Source organism: Pteropus vampyrus, unplaced genomic scaffold, assembly GCF_000151845.1.
Source record: "Pteropus vampyrus isolate Shadow unplaced genomic scaffold, Pvam_2.0 Scaffold35, whole genome shotgun sequence".
In the NCBI taxonomy this organism is placed as follows: Eukaryota; Metazoa; Chordata; class Mammalia; order Chiroptera; family Pteropodidae; genus Pteropus; species Pteropus vampyrus.
In genome coordinates, this window is record NW_011888816.1 from 7,526,584 (window position 1) to 7,542,395 (window position 15,812).

General features: G+C 37.1%; 1 protein-coding gene across 1 annotated transcript in view; it reads right to left on the reverse strand.

Annotated features, from left to right (window-relative positions):
• Positions 1–10,299, reverse strand: part of CLSTN2 (calsyntenin 2) — a 397,528-nt gene extending 387,229 nt beyond the window's left edge. Inside the window, exons 1-2 of the mRNA XM_023529032.1 lie at positions 10,275–10,299; positions 9,324–9,446 (exon numbers count right to left, since the gene is read on the reverse strand). Coding sequence (XP_023384800.1) covers positions 9,324–9,446; positions 10,275–10,299 — 148 coding nt within the window. The remainder of the gene's footprint in view (positions 1–9,323; positions 9,447–10,274) is intronic.
• Between the last annotated feature and the right edge of the window lie 5,513 nt (positions 10,300–15,812).

Below are 15,812 nucleotides of genomic sequence, written 5' to 3' on the forward strand. Positions count from 1 at the left end.
ATTTATAAGAGAGGGCACCTGTTTGTAATTTGCACAGTTACCATATGGGCTGGCAGAAGTCCTGCCATTATTATTGATTTCATTGTTCACTTTTCATCTCATTTTAATATAATACTGCCATTAACTCAGAATCCCAGAAGATTTGAAATTCCCATATTCAAAAGCTTCTCCTGCGTTTCCTCCTATTGCCAGCACTCAAGATTTCTAACCTGGAACTCCATATCCTTCCTATTGGGGTGACCGGCTCCATCCAGGTTACCAGGACCTTTTCCGCTTTATCACTGTAAGTCCTGTGTCATAGGCAAACCATCATGGTTTGCCTTCCTGAATGTCCCTTACTCTTCAGCCTAATTGATGGAGAAGGGCCCAGAAGTAAACATTGGTTCTCCTTTAAACATTAGTTTGAACTGGAGCAGGACCTTATCAGAGTCTTCGCACTGAGAAGGTCAGGGTCACTGGTGAATAGCCACCTACCTCCAGTCAGACCATGGAGCCCAGTCCCTACTGTGGGTATTTACCTGGGACCCTCACCCTCATCTTTCTCCTTGCCTAGCCATCCCTTGCTCCTGCCCTTCTTCCTCTATACTCTGGCTCTTAGTCCCTCCTCTAGTCATCCCATGGGGGGCATCCTCTCAGAGCTGGCCTCTGACCATTCAGCATAGCAACGGCTTGTGTGACTATACTCACAAGGTCTCCAGCTGCTGCTCCCCTGGGGAGGCCTGGGACGCCAGGATTAAGCACAAACATGATGGAGGAGAAGTGAACAGTAGAATTTTTCAGATGAGACAGGCTGTCCTGAACTTACCAAGGCTGAGCTGCCATGCAGCAAAAATACACATGACCTTCAACATGAGAGAAATTAAAACCAACAACAAAAGCCAAGATGCAGAGGATACACAGATAGCTTCAGGGACACTGAGAGCCAATTTGGAGTGGGTTAGAAAAGAAAGATAATTAACGAGAAGAAAGATTTAGGGTTTGTTACAGCTGAGAGAAAAATTCAGGGCAATGACTTCAAACCGAGAAGCTCCCTATTCTTCCTCCGGCAGAGCAGCTCCACCCTAGAAAGGGGCCAGCTGCCATCTCTGTGGCAGGAGAAATGTTCTTTCTGTTCAGTTCTGAGCAAGGCAAAGGCTTTGTGCCCCAGGTTTCCAGAGCCCAGGGATTGTGTGAATGGTCCCTGTTCACCCCAGTGGAGCCGAAATCTGCCTCCTGAGTTGATGGACCATCAGCAGATAGAGGGAAGAGTAAACAGTGTGCAAAGGAAGTATTGGAGTTAAAAATGCAGTACCCATGGAGGGATAACCAAGAAAGAACCCTCAAATATGCCCCTAACCTGATATCAATCACTGTCAAGGCTGGCAGCTGCCAAACTGGCAGAAGACAACCAAGGAACAGAGCCAAATTAATACTTTAATTCTAGAGTTATAGATATATCAGATTTTTCTTTCTCTCAGTATGCCTGGCAGACCCCTCCAGCATGAACAGAATCAGGACCATAGGAATGTTCCAAAAAGCCTTGCTTATCCTAGGGATTACGAATGAGCCCTGTCATTGTTAGCTCCCCAGAAATCATCAGCATTAACTTGACCAGGTCTTCTGGCTTATTTATGGTTGCTATGCCTTAACTCCTTAATTTTTTTTTCAGCATTAAAGCATTTTCTGTATTGTCTTGATGAGTTCTCAAATCACATCTTGTCTACCACTGGGAACCCTTAGATCACAGTCATGATAATGAGGAGGAGAATTTGTCAATGGGATAGAGACCTGAATCCTGTGAAGCTGGGACTGAGGGCCCTGCCACAGGCTGCAGATAGATGTGGAAGTTGAGTCCAATTCTCGCTTTCCTGTTTAATCTAAACCCCACCATCTGCTCAAAAATTGGGTAATCACAGATCATATCAGCAAAAACATCTGACAACACAATCTAATCTGTCATGAAAATAGAACACATATTTCTTACTCACTATCTATGAATTAAGCCGTAAACATAAAATACTGACTCCAATGTTTGTATAAGAAAGATATTTCAAAGTTGCCCATGGCAGTATTATTTCTAAAAACAGAAATAATATTGTGAACAACTTAAACATATGAAAATAGTGGAATGGTTAAATGAACCATGATATGGCTATATAATATATAATTATCCCTTAAGTAATATTTTTTTAATATGTTCTAGTCAGCTTGGAAAATGTCTGTAAAAAGTGAAAACACAAAGACTCTGAACCATATACACTATGATCCAAATTAATAAGAACTATGTATCTATATATGAACAGAAAATTTAGCAGGGTCTTAGGAGTGTGAATTCATTTTGTTTTATTCTTTATTCTTTTTAGTAATTTTCAGATCTTTCTGCTTCCTGTTTATTCTTGATTCTAACTCTGTGAGGTCCTAGGCAGTATCCCATATCATGGATTCCAGAGAGGTTTGAACCTGATTCTCTGCAGGAAATGCTATGGATTGACCTCTGGCTAAGGCCAAGTGAATGCTCAGAGAACATTATGGGACACCAGAGGGCACCCGGCCTCTGGCCCTCAGGAATGACTGCCAACACAAACCAACCTGGAATGCAAAGACATATGAGGCTGATATTGATGGTTCTTCTGCTGCTGGCACCAGAACTCAGAGAGGCATGTGACAGGCCAGACTGAAGATGGCAGGGTCCGCTGCAGGTGGTCCTGAAGTTGCTAGATGGGGAGTGAGGCCCGGATGCGGTATTTCACGGTTCCCACATGGTACTCAGTCATAGACCTCTTCTATGGTTTTGTCACTGCCATAAACTACCTAACACATATTTACTTATATTTTTAAGTTGGGGTTTTAAACAAACTTAAATGAATTTATTTTTTTTAAAAAAACTGAAAATCTAGCAATACTTGCCTCAAGTAGAAAGTAACCTAAATAAAATACAGCAGAACGTTATTAAAATTCTAGCTTAATGCTGTTGCCTATGGAATGCTATGAGATAGAGCTTGCTCTTCTTTATCAAAAAGATAAATTAACAAGGGTTTGAGAGGTGTTGAAGACATCTTGACCTTTCTCCTTGACATAATCATGATCAGAAAAATTGAAAAAGAACTTAAAAGGGAACTTACCAAGCATGGGATTCACCATTCTTTAACTCAATGTCTGGATATCATGTAAATCTTCTACTGGCCAATGAAATATGTCTCACACACTGGACAATTGGCAAAGGCAAAAGAAGGCAGGACTTGGGGTCTGAGGGTCTGGAATTGAGCGACTGAGCTAATCCATCCTCAGCTAGGTAACCTCGAACAGCTATTTACTTTCTCTAAGTCTCAATGTCCTCATTTGCAAAACAGAATCACAATAGCTGACCTACTGATTCCATAGGGTTGGTGTGAAGCTTGAATGTAATTTTATTACAGACACATATATGTGTGTGTCTGTGTGTATATGTGCATGTGTGCGTTTGTAATAAAAGAGTACATGGTTTGCAGTAACCTAAAAATATATCTTTCAACTAATAGATTACACCACATGGATAAATTATAGGTAGAATATAAATATAATTGTACAGAATTCTATAAATATTAGTTGGGAATAATATTTATATTCCCAACTAATATTTATAGAATTCTGTACAATTAACAAACTACTTTCCCCTACATTTTTTTAACTGATTGCCCCCACAGTGCCACATGACCAAACAATCTAGGCAACATAGCTTGATGGTGCAAGTGAGTGACTGCATCAAGCCTTTAGAAAATCTCTAAAGTTACTTTCCTCCTTTCATTAACATCATTATCACAGATTATAATCACATCACTATAATCAAACTAAAATGAATAAAACACTTGTGGCTTATTGATGATAATAAGAATTACAATTACTCTGATTAGTCTCATTACCCTTGCTAAGATTATCAGAACTATGATATATTGGACATCTACTGGCTGCCAGAGAGTGCTTGAGGCACCATGCATTAATATCTTATTTAATCCACATATTAACCCTGCCTGGAGTAAGTACTGTGTTTACCCCAATTTTAAATATGAGGAAACAGACCCTCAGAGGAGTTCAGTAACTTATCTGAGACCATACAACTAGTAAGTGGCAGAGCCTAAAAGTAAAACCATATGTCTGGTCAAAGGCCATGACTGTTCACAACCAGCATTTCCTTCTTGCCATAAGGCATCATGGTGGTATAAGCCCTCAGGGACGGTCTTCACCACCAGGCACTTGTGGGACCTGAAGCATGAACAAGGGCAGATCCAAAGATAAGGAGGCAGATAAATGGGCAGAAGCTGAGCAGAACAAGGAAGGCAAATAGATATAACCATGAAGGAAAGAGAGCCTTCTGCTGCAACCAGCTAATCGAACCAGGCCAAATCATGTCCCATGCAATTTTCTGGGCAGCCTTCAGAGAGCCACCCAGTCTGAGAAGCCAACCAATTATGCCTGATCACTCTCTGTAGCCCTGTCGTTACAAAAGACGGGTCCAAACTGGCCCAATGTAGACAAATGAGCAGTTCTATTATCTCTGAAAGGCAATCTAATTCCCTTCAAATTTAAAAGTCTCCACAGTTTCCTAACAGGCCTCAGTGGGGCTCATGCAGAAATTAATAAGTTCACAGTATGCCCAGCTTGCTTTCATTATCATTTTTTGCCAGGCAGTGGACAGAATTTTCATTATTACTCCAGGATTTTTCTGTATCTGATTCTCTTAGAAGGTCACGTCCACCGGGCCCAAACACTGGGTTGAGAATTGAGTCAGGTCTAATGGACCTGACTGAGATCTGAGGGAAGTTTCACTGACTGTGTTGGAGCTTCCACTAATTAGGTGGGGCAGGAATCAAAAGCAGTATCATAGGAAAAGGGAACTCAGAGCAAGTGATGAGAAGCCCTGAGCTCCAATCCCAGACCTATGCTGGCCTGCTCTGGGAATCTGGCTTGGCCTCTCTGTGAGTTAGGGGTCTCTTCCATGAAATAGGTAGAGAGAAGGTTCTGGAAAGAAAACTCAAATTTATTAAACTTCTACTGTATCTTGAATCATTGCAACATGCAGCATAGACATTCTTTAAATTTAATCAAAACAATAACCCTGGGAAGCTTATATAACTTTACAGATGAAGATAGTGAGGCTCCTGTAATTGGTCACTAAATCACACCATTAGAATAAGCCAAACAGTGGCCAGAGAACAAGGGACTCATGTGGTGTGAATGCAACTGCGAGCTCATCTGCTACTTTTCTGGAAAGCAATTTAACATGTTTCAGGAATTTTAAAATGTTTGACCAAATGATTCTAATTCTGGAAATCCATCCAAATTACAGAATTATAAATGTAAAATGCATTATAATGAAAAAAAAAAAAAGCTGAAGTAGATAAATTGTTTATCACCTCCTACCTATTAGAATAGTTATCAAAAAGACAAGAGATAAGTATTGACAAGGATGTGGAGAAAAGGGAACCCTTGTGCACCATTAATGAGAATGTAAACTGGCATAGCCACTGCAGAAAACAGTACAGAGGTTCCTAAAATATTTAAAAATAGAACCGCCATATGATCCAGCAATCCAACTTCTGGATATACAGTCAAAAGAAATAGAATCAGGATCTCAAAGAGATATCTGTACTCTCATGTTCACTGCTGCATAATTCACAATAGACAAGATATGGAAACAACCTACATGTCTGCCAATGGATGAAAAGATAAAGATGTGATATATACATAATGGAATATTATTCACCCATGAGAAAGAAGAAAATCCTACCACTTGCTACAGTGTGGGTGGACCTTGAGGGTATTATTTTTGTTCAGTGAAATAAACCAGACAGAGAAAGAAAGTCTGCATGATATCACTTATGTCGGGTATATATATGGAATCACTTATATCACATATATGATATCACTTATATGTGGATTCACTTATAAATGGAATCAGCTTTGAAAAGCCAAACTCACAGAAACAGAGATTAGAATGGTGGTTACCAGGGGCTGGGATAGGTAAGGGAACTAGAGAGATATTGGTCAAAGGGTAGAAATTTCCAATTATAAGATGAAATAACTTCTGGGAACCTAATATACAGCATGGTGATTATAGTTAACAGTACTGAATTATATATTTGGAAGTTGCTAAGAAAGTAGATCTTAAATGTTCTCACTGAACACACATACAAAATGGTAATTATGTGAAGTGATGATGTTATTAGCTAAGGCTATGGCTATAATCATTTCACAATATATAAGTATATCAAATTAACACATTGTACACCTTAAACTTACACAATGTTATATGTCAATTATACCTCAATAAAGCTAGAAAAATATGAGAATTGTAAACTGTAGAATATTCTTTGGGTAGGAAATCAGCCATTTAACAAGTTGCAAAACAATATTTAGTAAAATGGTGTATTTTCATTAGATTAGTGGGAAAAATAAGTTATAGTATTGAATATGAGGTGTGATCACCATTTTTGCAAAAAAAAATGTAGAAAAATGAGTGGAAGGAAATACATTAAAATGTTAACAGAGGCTCTCGGGGTAAGAAAACATTTTTTCATACTTTTTGCTATATTTTTCACATTTTCTACAATAATTATTGTCATAAACAGGAGATATACAATAAAAACTATATTCCTGAATTTTGTATTTATATGCAAAATGTAATCGTGATTTTTATTTAAATAAATGACACTTTATGTAGGAAATTTTTCTTAAAAACAATTTTTAAAGGGGGTGAGAGTATTATAAGAAAAAGAAGACAGAAAAAAAAATGATATGGATGGAACTATCTCCCAAAGAGCTTATAGCTCACCTCAAAGGCTAAATTGGAAATAAAGACCACTGGGAAAGGGGTGAAAACACTGAAACACAATACAAGAGCAGTTGATAAGGGGGACTAAAGGCTGCAGTTGACTTCAAGAAGTGATGGAGCTGGCAGATATGAATTTTTCAATTTTATGAGAATGATAGGGATCTGAAATAAATCTGTATTTTCTTTTTTAAGATAAATGTTTTAAAGTAAATGTCTGCAGCATGGATGGATGGCTAGTGCCTGTGTCCTGTCTTAGAGCTGATCATAAATAACACTGAGAAAAATAGCTTTGACCGTTCTAAAAAGCATCTTTATTTTTTACTCTCAAGACTTTGGAAGATTATATTCTGATGCATTAAGCTAAATTTGTTTAAATTTGCAACTATCAGGGGGAGAACAGAAATTGTCTTCAGATGGAGCTATCTACTCAGGGATGACTTAGAAGTGAACCTTCATTTCAAGATGTGCCTGAAAACCCCTGGGCACACCCAATGATTAGAATACAAATTCAAGTTTAAAGGCATTTGATAGATTTATGATTTAAGGAAATCTTTTGGTAAATCTTCAAGGAAATTATTAATTGTCCTTTAGCCCTACAACCAAAGAAGGTAAGTAATCTTTTGTAAATCCAAACTTTCGAATATAAGATTTGCTTGAAAAATTTCTTTTCCCGTTCCCCTCCCCCAATTTTGGTCTGCACATTAGAGAGCTTATAACCTGACTATAGAACAGCTTATTCAACAATTTCAGTTTCCTAGTTCACTAATGGATGAAATAGGGCTACACTGAGCACATACATAATGAATAATCAGACACATCCCCCATCTTTTAAAGTATTATCCTTAAAGGGATCATTTACTTCCTGTTTAATATGTCATTGTTTTTTTCTGCTATGTTTTAAAGAGGAGTCACACACTTGAATGGGAAGACGAATGAAAGGATCCGCTAGGTGGAAGGACATAGGCTTTGAGAGAAGAGGCCAAGGGAAGCCGGCAGCACATGGCACAGTCTAAAGAGGGAAGACATAACTCAGCTCTGTATTTCTGACCTGATTCATCAAGATAAACCAGAATCCTTCCTTTTTTATGCAAATCTCCCAATTTCTAAATGTTCATCTCTATTTTTTTAAGTACAAAATGTTCATCTCTATTTTTTTTTAAGTACATAATGTATGCCAAACCAAACATTTCCACAACCCTAACGTTTTTGCTAATGTTTGTCTTAAAAATCTCATTTTGGGGGACTGCTAAGAAATGCTGAGTAACCCCAGTGCTGTTTAATTATGTCCAAGAAAGAGATGAGTTGGAATATTCCCAGGCTGAAAAAGGCTTAGGGAAGACACCTCATCTTTTTTGTAAAACACAGCATGAATTTATACTTCCAAGTGGAATCTGGTTGAGCTGGGACCTCTGAGGATAAGTGGAAGATGTATAGAAATGTCCCAACTCTAAGCACCACGGAAGTCACGGGCAGGTAGATGCCCTTGGCTATCATCCTGCATAAAATCAAGATAAAGCCTTCTGAGAGTCAAGAGCATCTCCCTCACGTTCTACAAGAGTCCTTGTGGGTTTATCTTCACGTAACGCAGAATTTGCCTCCATTTAGCCTCCTCTCTCGCTCTTTACTTCATAATATTCTATAATGAAAAAAGGACCTTCACAAAGCTTATCTCTTTGAAGTGCAAGAAAGCTATTTTTTTTCTGCCCAAGTAGCTCATAACATAGAAGACAAACTGTCAGAAAAAAGAGACTTCATCATGGTGAAAACCTCAGCCTGGCACCCATCTATCATAAAGCAATCTTCTAGAAATCTTGAGAACCTTCATTAAATTTCCTGTCTTTTTCCTGACAGTTATAAAATGTTAACAATATTACTCATGATGCAGGCATCTTCAGAAATTGTTCAATCCCTCCATACCCTGCCTTCACCCATACCTTTCTCTTTGCCATATTCTTCACTGCCCCTCCCTAGTGACCTGGCCTATGCAGGAAGTTAGAGGAAGAAGTACATACAGTCTTGAAAACAATGAGGAGGCTCTCTGGCCACCAGCTACAGAGAGCAAAATGGCACTGCCTTTGGGTTTCTCCTCCAAAAGCCACACCCACTTTGAAGCTCAAGGGCACAGCTCTGTCCACCTACCAACAAATATTTCCTGGTCTTTTGAAATTCCCTTTTCTCTTGACAAAGCTGCAAGTCTGTACCTGTCCATGATATGTAGGTAGTAGGGAAAGTGGGTTACACATTTTCTTGTGTCTATGGGTCATCTTTCTAGAGAGAAATCTCCCTACAGAACTTACTAGCACAACATTTTAAACTCCAGGGGCTAATTCGACAATATACCATCTCTCAGAAGAAGAAATAAACATCTTGTGCCAGAGGTGACACCAAGGAGAAAAACCATAAGGAGATACAGAATCCACACCAGAAATCAGAAGAGGCATACAGCTTTGAAATCACAGGCTGACCTATGAGATGCACAGCATGGTGACAACAGCTAAAGTGAGCCATGCTCAACCACGCTAAGCCATCATCTCACCTGCAAAAGGAACAGGTGCATCTTTGTCCAGGGCTACCAGTGGTGGGTCCAAGATGACTGTGTCATTGTTCTCAGTAATGACTCCGTGATACGAAGTCTCAATCCATGGCTTGTGCTTGTTGACTAGAAAACAATGGAAAAATAAAACAAAAAGATTGACTTTTAAGATCATCATTTGAATAACTAATCCATAATAATATTATCAATATTGTGTATTTACCCAATCATAGGCTCTCATCCAACCACCGCATTAGGTACATAGAGCATTTAGTCCCTTTTTCACCCAAGAAAGCTTCAGAGAAGTGCAGAGAGGTTCAACAATTCACTCCAGGCACACAGAAAGTAAGGGCAGCACTGAGACTCAAACACAGTTCTTGGTTCTAGGATCATGGAACTTGTACCTTACCAAGATCTCATCATTTCTATTTCTGGATGCCCAGTATAGATATTATCAAAAATCGATTAAAAGCTTTCATTCTCAAAAGCTACTATCTAGTCATAGATGTTTTAAAGTCCATTATCAATCAACAAACTAGCAAATTATGGCTGTGTACTGGGATTTCTGATCTCAGCCTAATCTGATCCACAATTAGGAGCTGTTACTGCATTTTATATACATACATGTATGTATGAATACCAATATAACTTCAGAGAGACAAAACAAACATTCGAATATTTCCTGACCATTTAAAGACTGCGTTATCTAAATGGTTTAAATCATCTAGCAATTTAAGTTACTCTTCAATAGTTTGATCAGCTGAATCATATAGTATCTAATGAATAATTAACACACTTAACATATATATCAAATATACATTACTGGTTCAAGTGCGGCCTCAAAAAACACAGATTGGTATCTTAACCTCCAGTTGATTGGATCATTTCCAGAGCAGACAGCAGCTCTGCCTACTGCAGGTCTAAAAGGGGCAGCAGATTCATCCATGCTCACACGTTGGTATTCAAACGGGTGCTTCATTATGGACCCTGAATAATTACAGCCACCCTGGGCTGCCCCCACACTCCTTTGCTCTTTTATTAGCCATCTACGCAAATGTAATGTAAATAATTTGCAGCTGTTGGGAGAAACAATTAATCTTTTTTTCCTTTTAATTAAACCTAGGGGCCTATTCATTAGAAATGTGTACAGAGGATATGCCAAGAGCTCACCCAGTGTTTCAGATTCATCACCACTTGGCTCAGTGGCAGACAATGGAATCCAGAGTCACAGTTGCTGGGTTTCAGCCATGGTTTAGCCACTGCAGGGCTGGTCCTGTGCAGATCAATTGGCCACTCAGACTTTTAACTCCCTCAAATGTAAAATGGGGAAGATGATACCACTCACAGAGTTGCCATGTCATTCAGATGGTCTTGACACCAGCCCCTGATGTTTTGTTACTCATTCTCACCACCCTGCTCTCTGGGCAGTGACAGTGAACGCAGAAGAGGTGGTTTACAAATGTTAAGCTGAGGTTCTCCCTCCTAGTGGGAATGGGTTTATTTCCTTCTATCTGTGGGCCTGCCTCTCTCTTCTCTCCATCACTAATACAGTTAGTTGAGTACCTATCACACATGAGACATTTTACATACATCATTAATCTTTACAATAACTTTAATAGATAAGACTTTGGATCTCATTTTGCAGGTAGGAACTGAGGTTCAGAAGGGTTTAAATGTTCTTCTTTTGGAAAATAAAAATGTTAACATCCCTAAAATTTTCTTATTTCTTTCCCACTTTCTAAATTCCTTCAGATTTATCTTGACTTTTACTTTGTCAAAGTCGATAAACATTTGCATTTTTACATGTAACCAAAATTAAATCTTTTTATTTTATTTTATTTTACTTTATGTACAGATCAAATCCTCACGGTTGCGAAACCAATAACTTAAATTTATATTACTTTGACTATGAGAATATCATTGATGCCTGAGCCAAGTATTACTCAAGGACTGATTATTTTTCCTTCTTAGTGGTCCAACAGTTATTCTAAGGACAACATTCTGTGTGGCCAGACCAAATGGATTATTAATTCTTTCACTCCATCAAATGGCTGAATCACAGTCCATTTTAACTTGCATCATATTTAAAACCAGCCTCCTTTGTATATTTTTTGTTTTCTGAACTTCAAGATTATCTTTTTATTTCTATTGAGTTATAAGTTATAAAACACAGGACTTCTTACATCCCAAACATATTATAGCATTTTAATCATTCCATCTGTTATTCATTTCTCATTTTTAAAATGGAGATACTTACTTCATAGGAATGTTATAAAAATTCCATGAAATCATTTAGGCAAATCTAGTACCCCTGATACCAAGAGGCACTCAAATGCTCTTAAGTTCCTCTGGTCCATCTCTGAATGGCCTTGCACATTCACATGTATTTAGCCCGGCTTCATTCATTCGACAAATTTTAAAAACATAATAATTTAAAAAAAACGGAGTGCCTCAAATATGTAAAAACAGTTTTAAGCATGGGGGTGGGAGTAAAATGGTGAATGGGAGTCCCTAAAAAACCATTTGACAAAACTCAACATCCATTCATAATTAAAACTATCGGCAAATGAGGAACAGAATGAAATTCCTCTGATAACTTTTATAAAAACATGTGGCTAACATCATGCTTAATAGTGAAAGAGTGAATGCTCGCCTCCCAAGAGCAAGAAGAATACAAGGATGTTCATTCCTACCTCGTACCGTACTATTCACATTATCCTGAAGGTTCTAACTGGTGCGATAAGGTAAGAAAAAAATTGTATTGGAAATTAAAATCATTTTATTCTCAGAGAACATAATCATCAATGGAAGAAATTGTATGGAATCTACTAAAATGCTACTAGATCTAATAAGTAAATTTAGGAAGGTGACAGTATACAAAGTCAACATATAAAAATCAATTATATTTCTATGCACTAGCAGTAAATAATTAGAAATTTAAATTTAAAAATACTAATATGATAGCATCGAAAAACACGAAACACTTAGAAATAACTTTCAAAAAGTACATGCAAGATCTGCACACTGAAAAACCCTAAGACATTGCTGAGAGAATTTAAAGAAGAGCTGGAGAAGTCTTAATGGAGTCTTCATGATTTGGTAGGCTCAATACAGTTAAGATGTAAACTTTCCCCTAATTGATCTACAGAGTCAATGCAATCCAAATCAAAATAACAATGGTAAGCTACCTAATTTTAAGACTTATTGTAATGCTGTCATAATCATGTGATATTGAGTACCTATCACAACTGAATCATGTGATATCCCAACTTCATGTGATATTGACATGAAGATAGACATACAGATGAATAGAAGGAATAAAGAGTACATAAATAGACACACATACATGCAGCTAATTAATTTCTGACGAAGGTTCCAAGATAATTCAATGGAGGGAAAAGATGGTCTTTTCATTAAATACTGCTGGAAAAATTGAATATCCATGTGCAAAAAAAATTTCAATCGTACAGCACAACCATACACAGAAATTATCTCTAAAAGCATCTTGTTCCAAAATGTAGGAGTTAAAATTATAAGAACCTTTAAAAGAAAGCACAGAAAAAAAAATCTTAGTGTCCTTGCACTAGGCAAAGACTTAAAGGAAGGGACAAAAGAAGCATGAACCATAAAAGATAAAATTGACATATCGAACTTCATAAAAACTATAAACTTCTAAGTTTTGAAAAACACTCAAGAAAATATTTTTTTAAACCACAGATTGGAGGTAACTATTTCCAAAACATATCTTATAAAGGATTTGCATCCAAAACATATAAAAAAAATTCTTACAACTCAAGGATTTGTTGATTATCAAGTTATCGAGGATTTGTAAATTATAACCGCATTGGAGTATCACCAAACCACCTCTAGTTTGGCTAAAATAACACTGGCCATACTTAGTTCTGATGAAGAAGTGTGACAACTGAAACTCTCATGTATTTTTTAAAACTTTATTAAATTTACTGGGGTGATGTTGATTAATAAAATTATATAGGTTTCAAGCATACAATTCTATAACACATCATTTGTAGACTGCATTTTGTGTCCACCATCCAAAGTCAAATCTCCTTCCATCACCATATAATTGACCTCCTTTTTCCTTTTCTATCTCTCCCCATCCGCCTTTCTCTCTGGTAAAATAAACTCAGTAGTGTTGCCAGTGTCTGTGAGTTTTTGTTTGTCTTGACTTGTTGCTTTCAGTTTTATATTCCACATATGAGCAAAATCATATAGTTCTCAAGTTTATCTGTTTAACTTATTTCACTTAGCATGATATTCTGAAGATCCATCCATATTATGGGAAATGGCAATACTTCATCTTTTCTCATGGCTGAGTAATATTCCATTGTATGTATGTACCACATCCTCTCTATCTAATCATCTATCAAAAGATACTTCGGTTGTTTCTATGTCTTAGCCATTGTGAATAATGATACAATGAACACAGGGATACATATATCTTTATGAATAAATGTTTTCAAAATTGTCAGGTACCCAGAAGAGGGATTGCTGGGTCACGTGGTAATTCTATTCTTAGTTTTTTGAGGAAATTCCATATTATTTTTCATTCCCACCAAAAGTGCATGAGGGTTTCTTTTTCTCCACAACCTCTCCAACACTTATTACTTGTCTTATTTATAATAGCCATTCTAAGAGGAGTGAGGTGGTATTTCATTGTGGTTTTGATTTGCATTTCCCTAATAGCTAGTGAAGTTGAGCATCTGTTCAAATATCTGTTGACCATTTACATGTCTTTATGAGAGAAGTGTCTGTTCAGGTCCCCTACTCATTTTTCAAGTGGATTGCTTGTTTTTTGTTGTTGAGTTATATGAATTCTTTGGGTATTAACCCCTTATTGAAAGTGTTGTTTATAAATATCTTTTCCCATTCAGTTGTTTGCCTCTTTGTTTTGTTAAGTGTTTCTTTTGCTGTGCAGAAGCTTTTCAGTTTGATATCATTCCATTCATTTATTTTTGCTTTTACTTTCCTTGTCTTGAGATCAAATTCATAAAACCTTCTCTAAGACTAAGGTCCAAAAATTTAGTGCCTATGTTTTTTCTTCTATATATTTTATTGTTTGGGGTTTTATATTTAGGACTTTAATCCATTTTCAGCTAATTTTTGTGTATGGTAACAAAAAGTAGGCTAGATTCATTCTTTTGCATGTGGCTTTCCAATTTCCCCAGCAACATTTATTGAAGAGGCTTTTTTTCCATTGTATGTTTTTGGCTCTTTTGTCAAAAATTATTTGCCTATCTATATGTAGTTTTATTTCTTGGCTCTCAATTCTGTTCCAATGGTCTGTTTACCCAAAGAAATATACCAATTTGATGCAATCCCCATCAAAACCCCAATGACATTTTTTAAAGATATAGAACAAAACAATTATTAGATTTGTGTGGAACCACAAAAGACTCTGAATAGCCAAAGCAATCCTGAGAAAAAAGAACTAAGCTGGAGGTATCACACTTTCTGACTTCAAATTATACTACAAAGTGACAATAATCAAAACAGCATGGTATTGGCAGAAAAACTGAAACTCTCATATATTGCTGGTGAAAATATAAAATAAGTCACTTTAGAAAACAGTTTAGCACTCACTTTGGAAAATAGGTTAGCAATTTCTTATAAAACAACTCAGCAATTCCATTCCTAGGATCTATCCAAGAGAACTGAGAACATAAATTACACAAAAGACTTGTATAAGACTTTATGTAAATGTTCGTAGAATCTTTATTCAGAATAGCACCAAACTGAAAACTAAAATGGCTATCAACCAATGAATAGATAAACGAATTGCCGTATAGCCTTATAATGGACACCTCCTCAGTAATAAAAAGAAATCAACTACTGATCCATTCAATGAAGTCAATAAATATCCAAAGTATTTCTTTAGTGAAAGGAAGTAAAAGAAGTCAGACATAAAAGTCTACAAGCTGTTTGATGACATTCACATGGCGTTCTAAAAAATGCGAAAGAATAAAGACAGATAATGGATCAGTGGTCACTAGGATTTGGGGGTGGGGTAGGCTTTGCTTGCAAAGGGGCACAAAGGAGCTTTCTAAGATAATGAAACTATTCTGTATCTTGATTGTGGTGGTGATTACACTTCTGTGTGCATTTGTCTAAGTTTATTAGTCTGTACATTTAAAAAGGGTGATTTTTATTATGTGTAAATTATAGCTCAAAAAATAGGGCAAGAACAAAGTCTTTATCCTCAAAGGACCCTCAAACAAAAGAAGGATCCATGACAACAAGTATGGTAAGAGGTAGGTAGGAAGAAGAAAAGCAGAATACTACAGAAAAAGGGAGAAGCATGCTAATCCGGAATTACTTCCCGGAAAAAGTAGATTCTAAGTCATGAGCAATAGGAAATAAACAGGGATAAAGGGTGTGGAGGGTCCCTGGCAGAGGAACGTGCATAGGCAAAGGCCTAATGGTAAAATCACCTGGTATGCCATGGGGGGAAATAGGAATAGGTTTGGCTGGAGT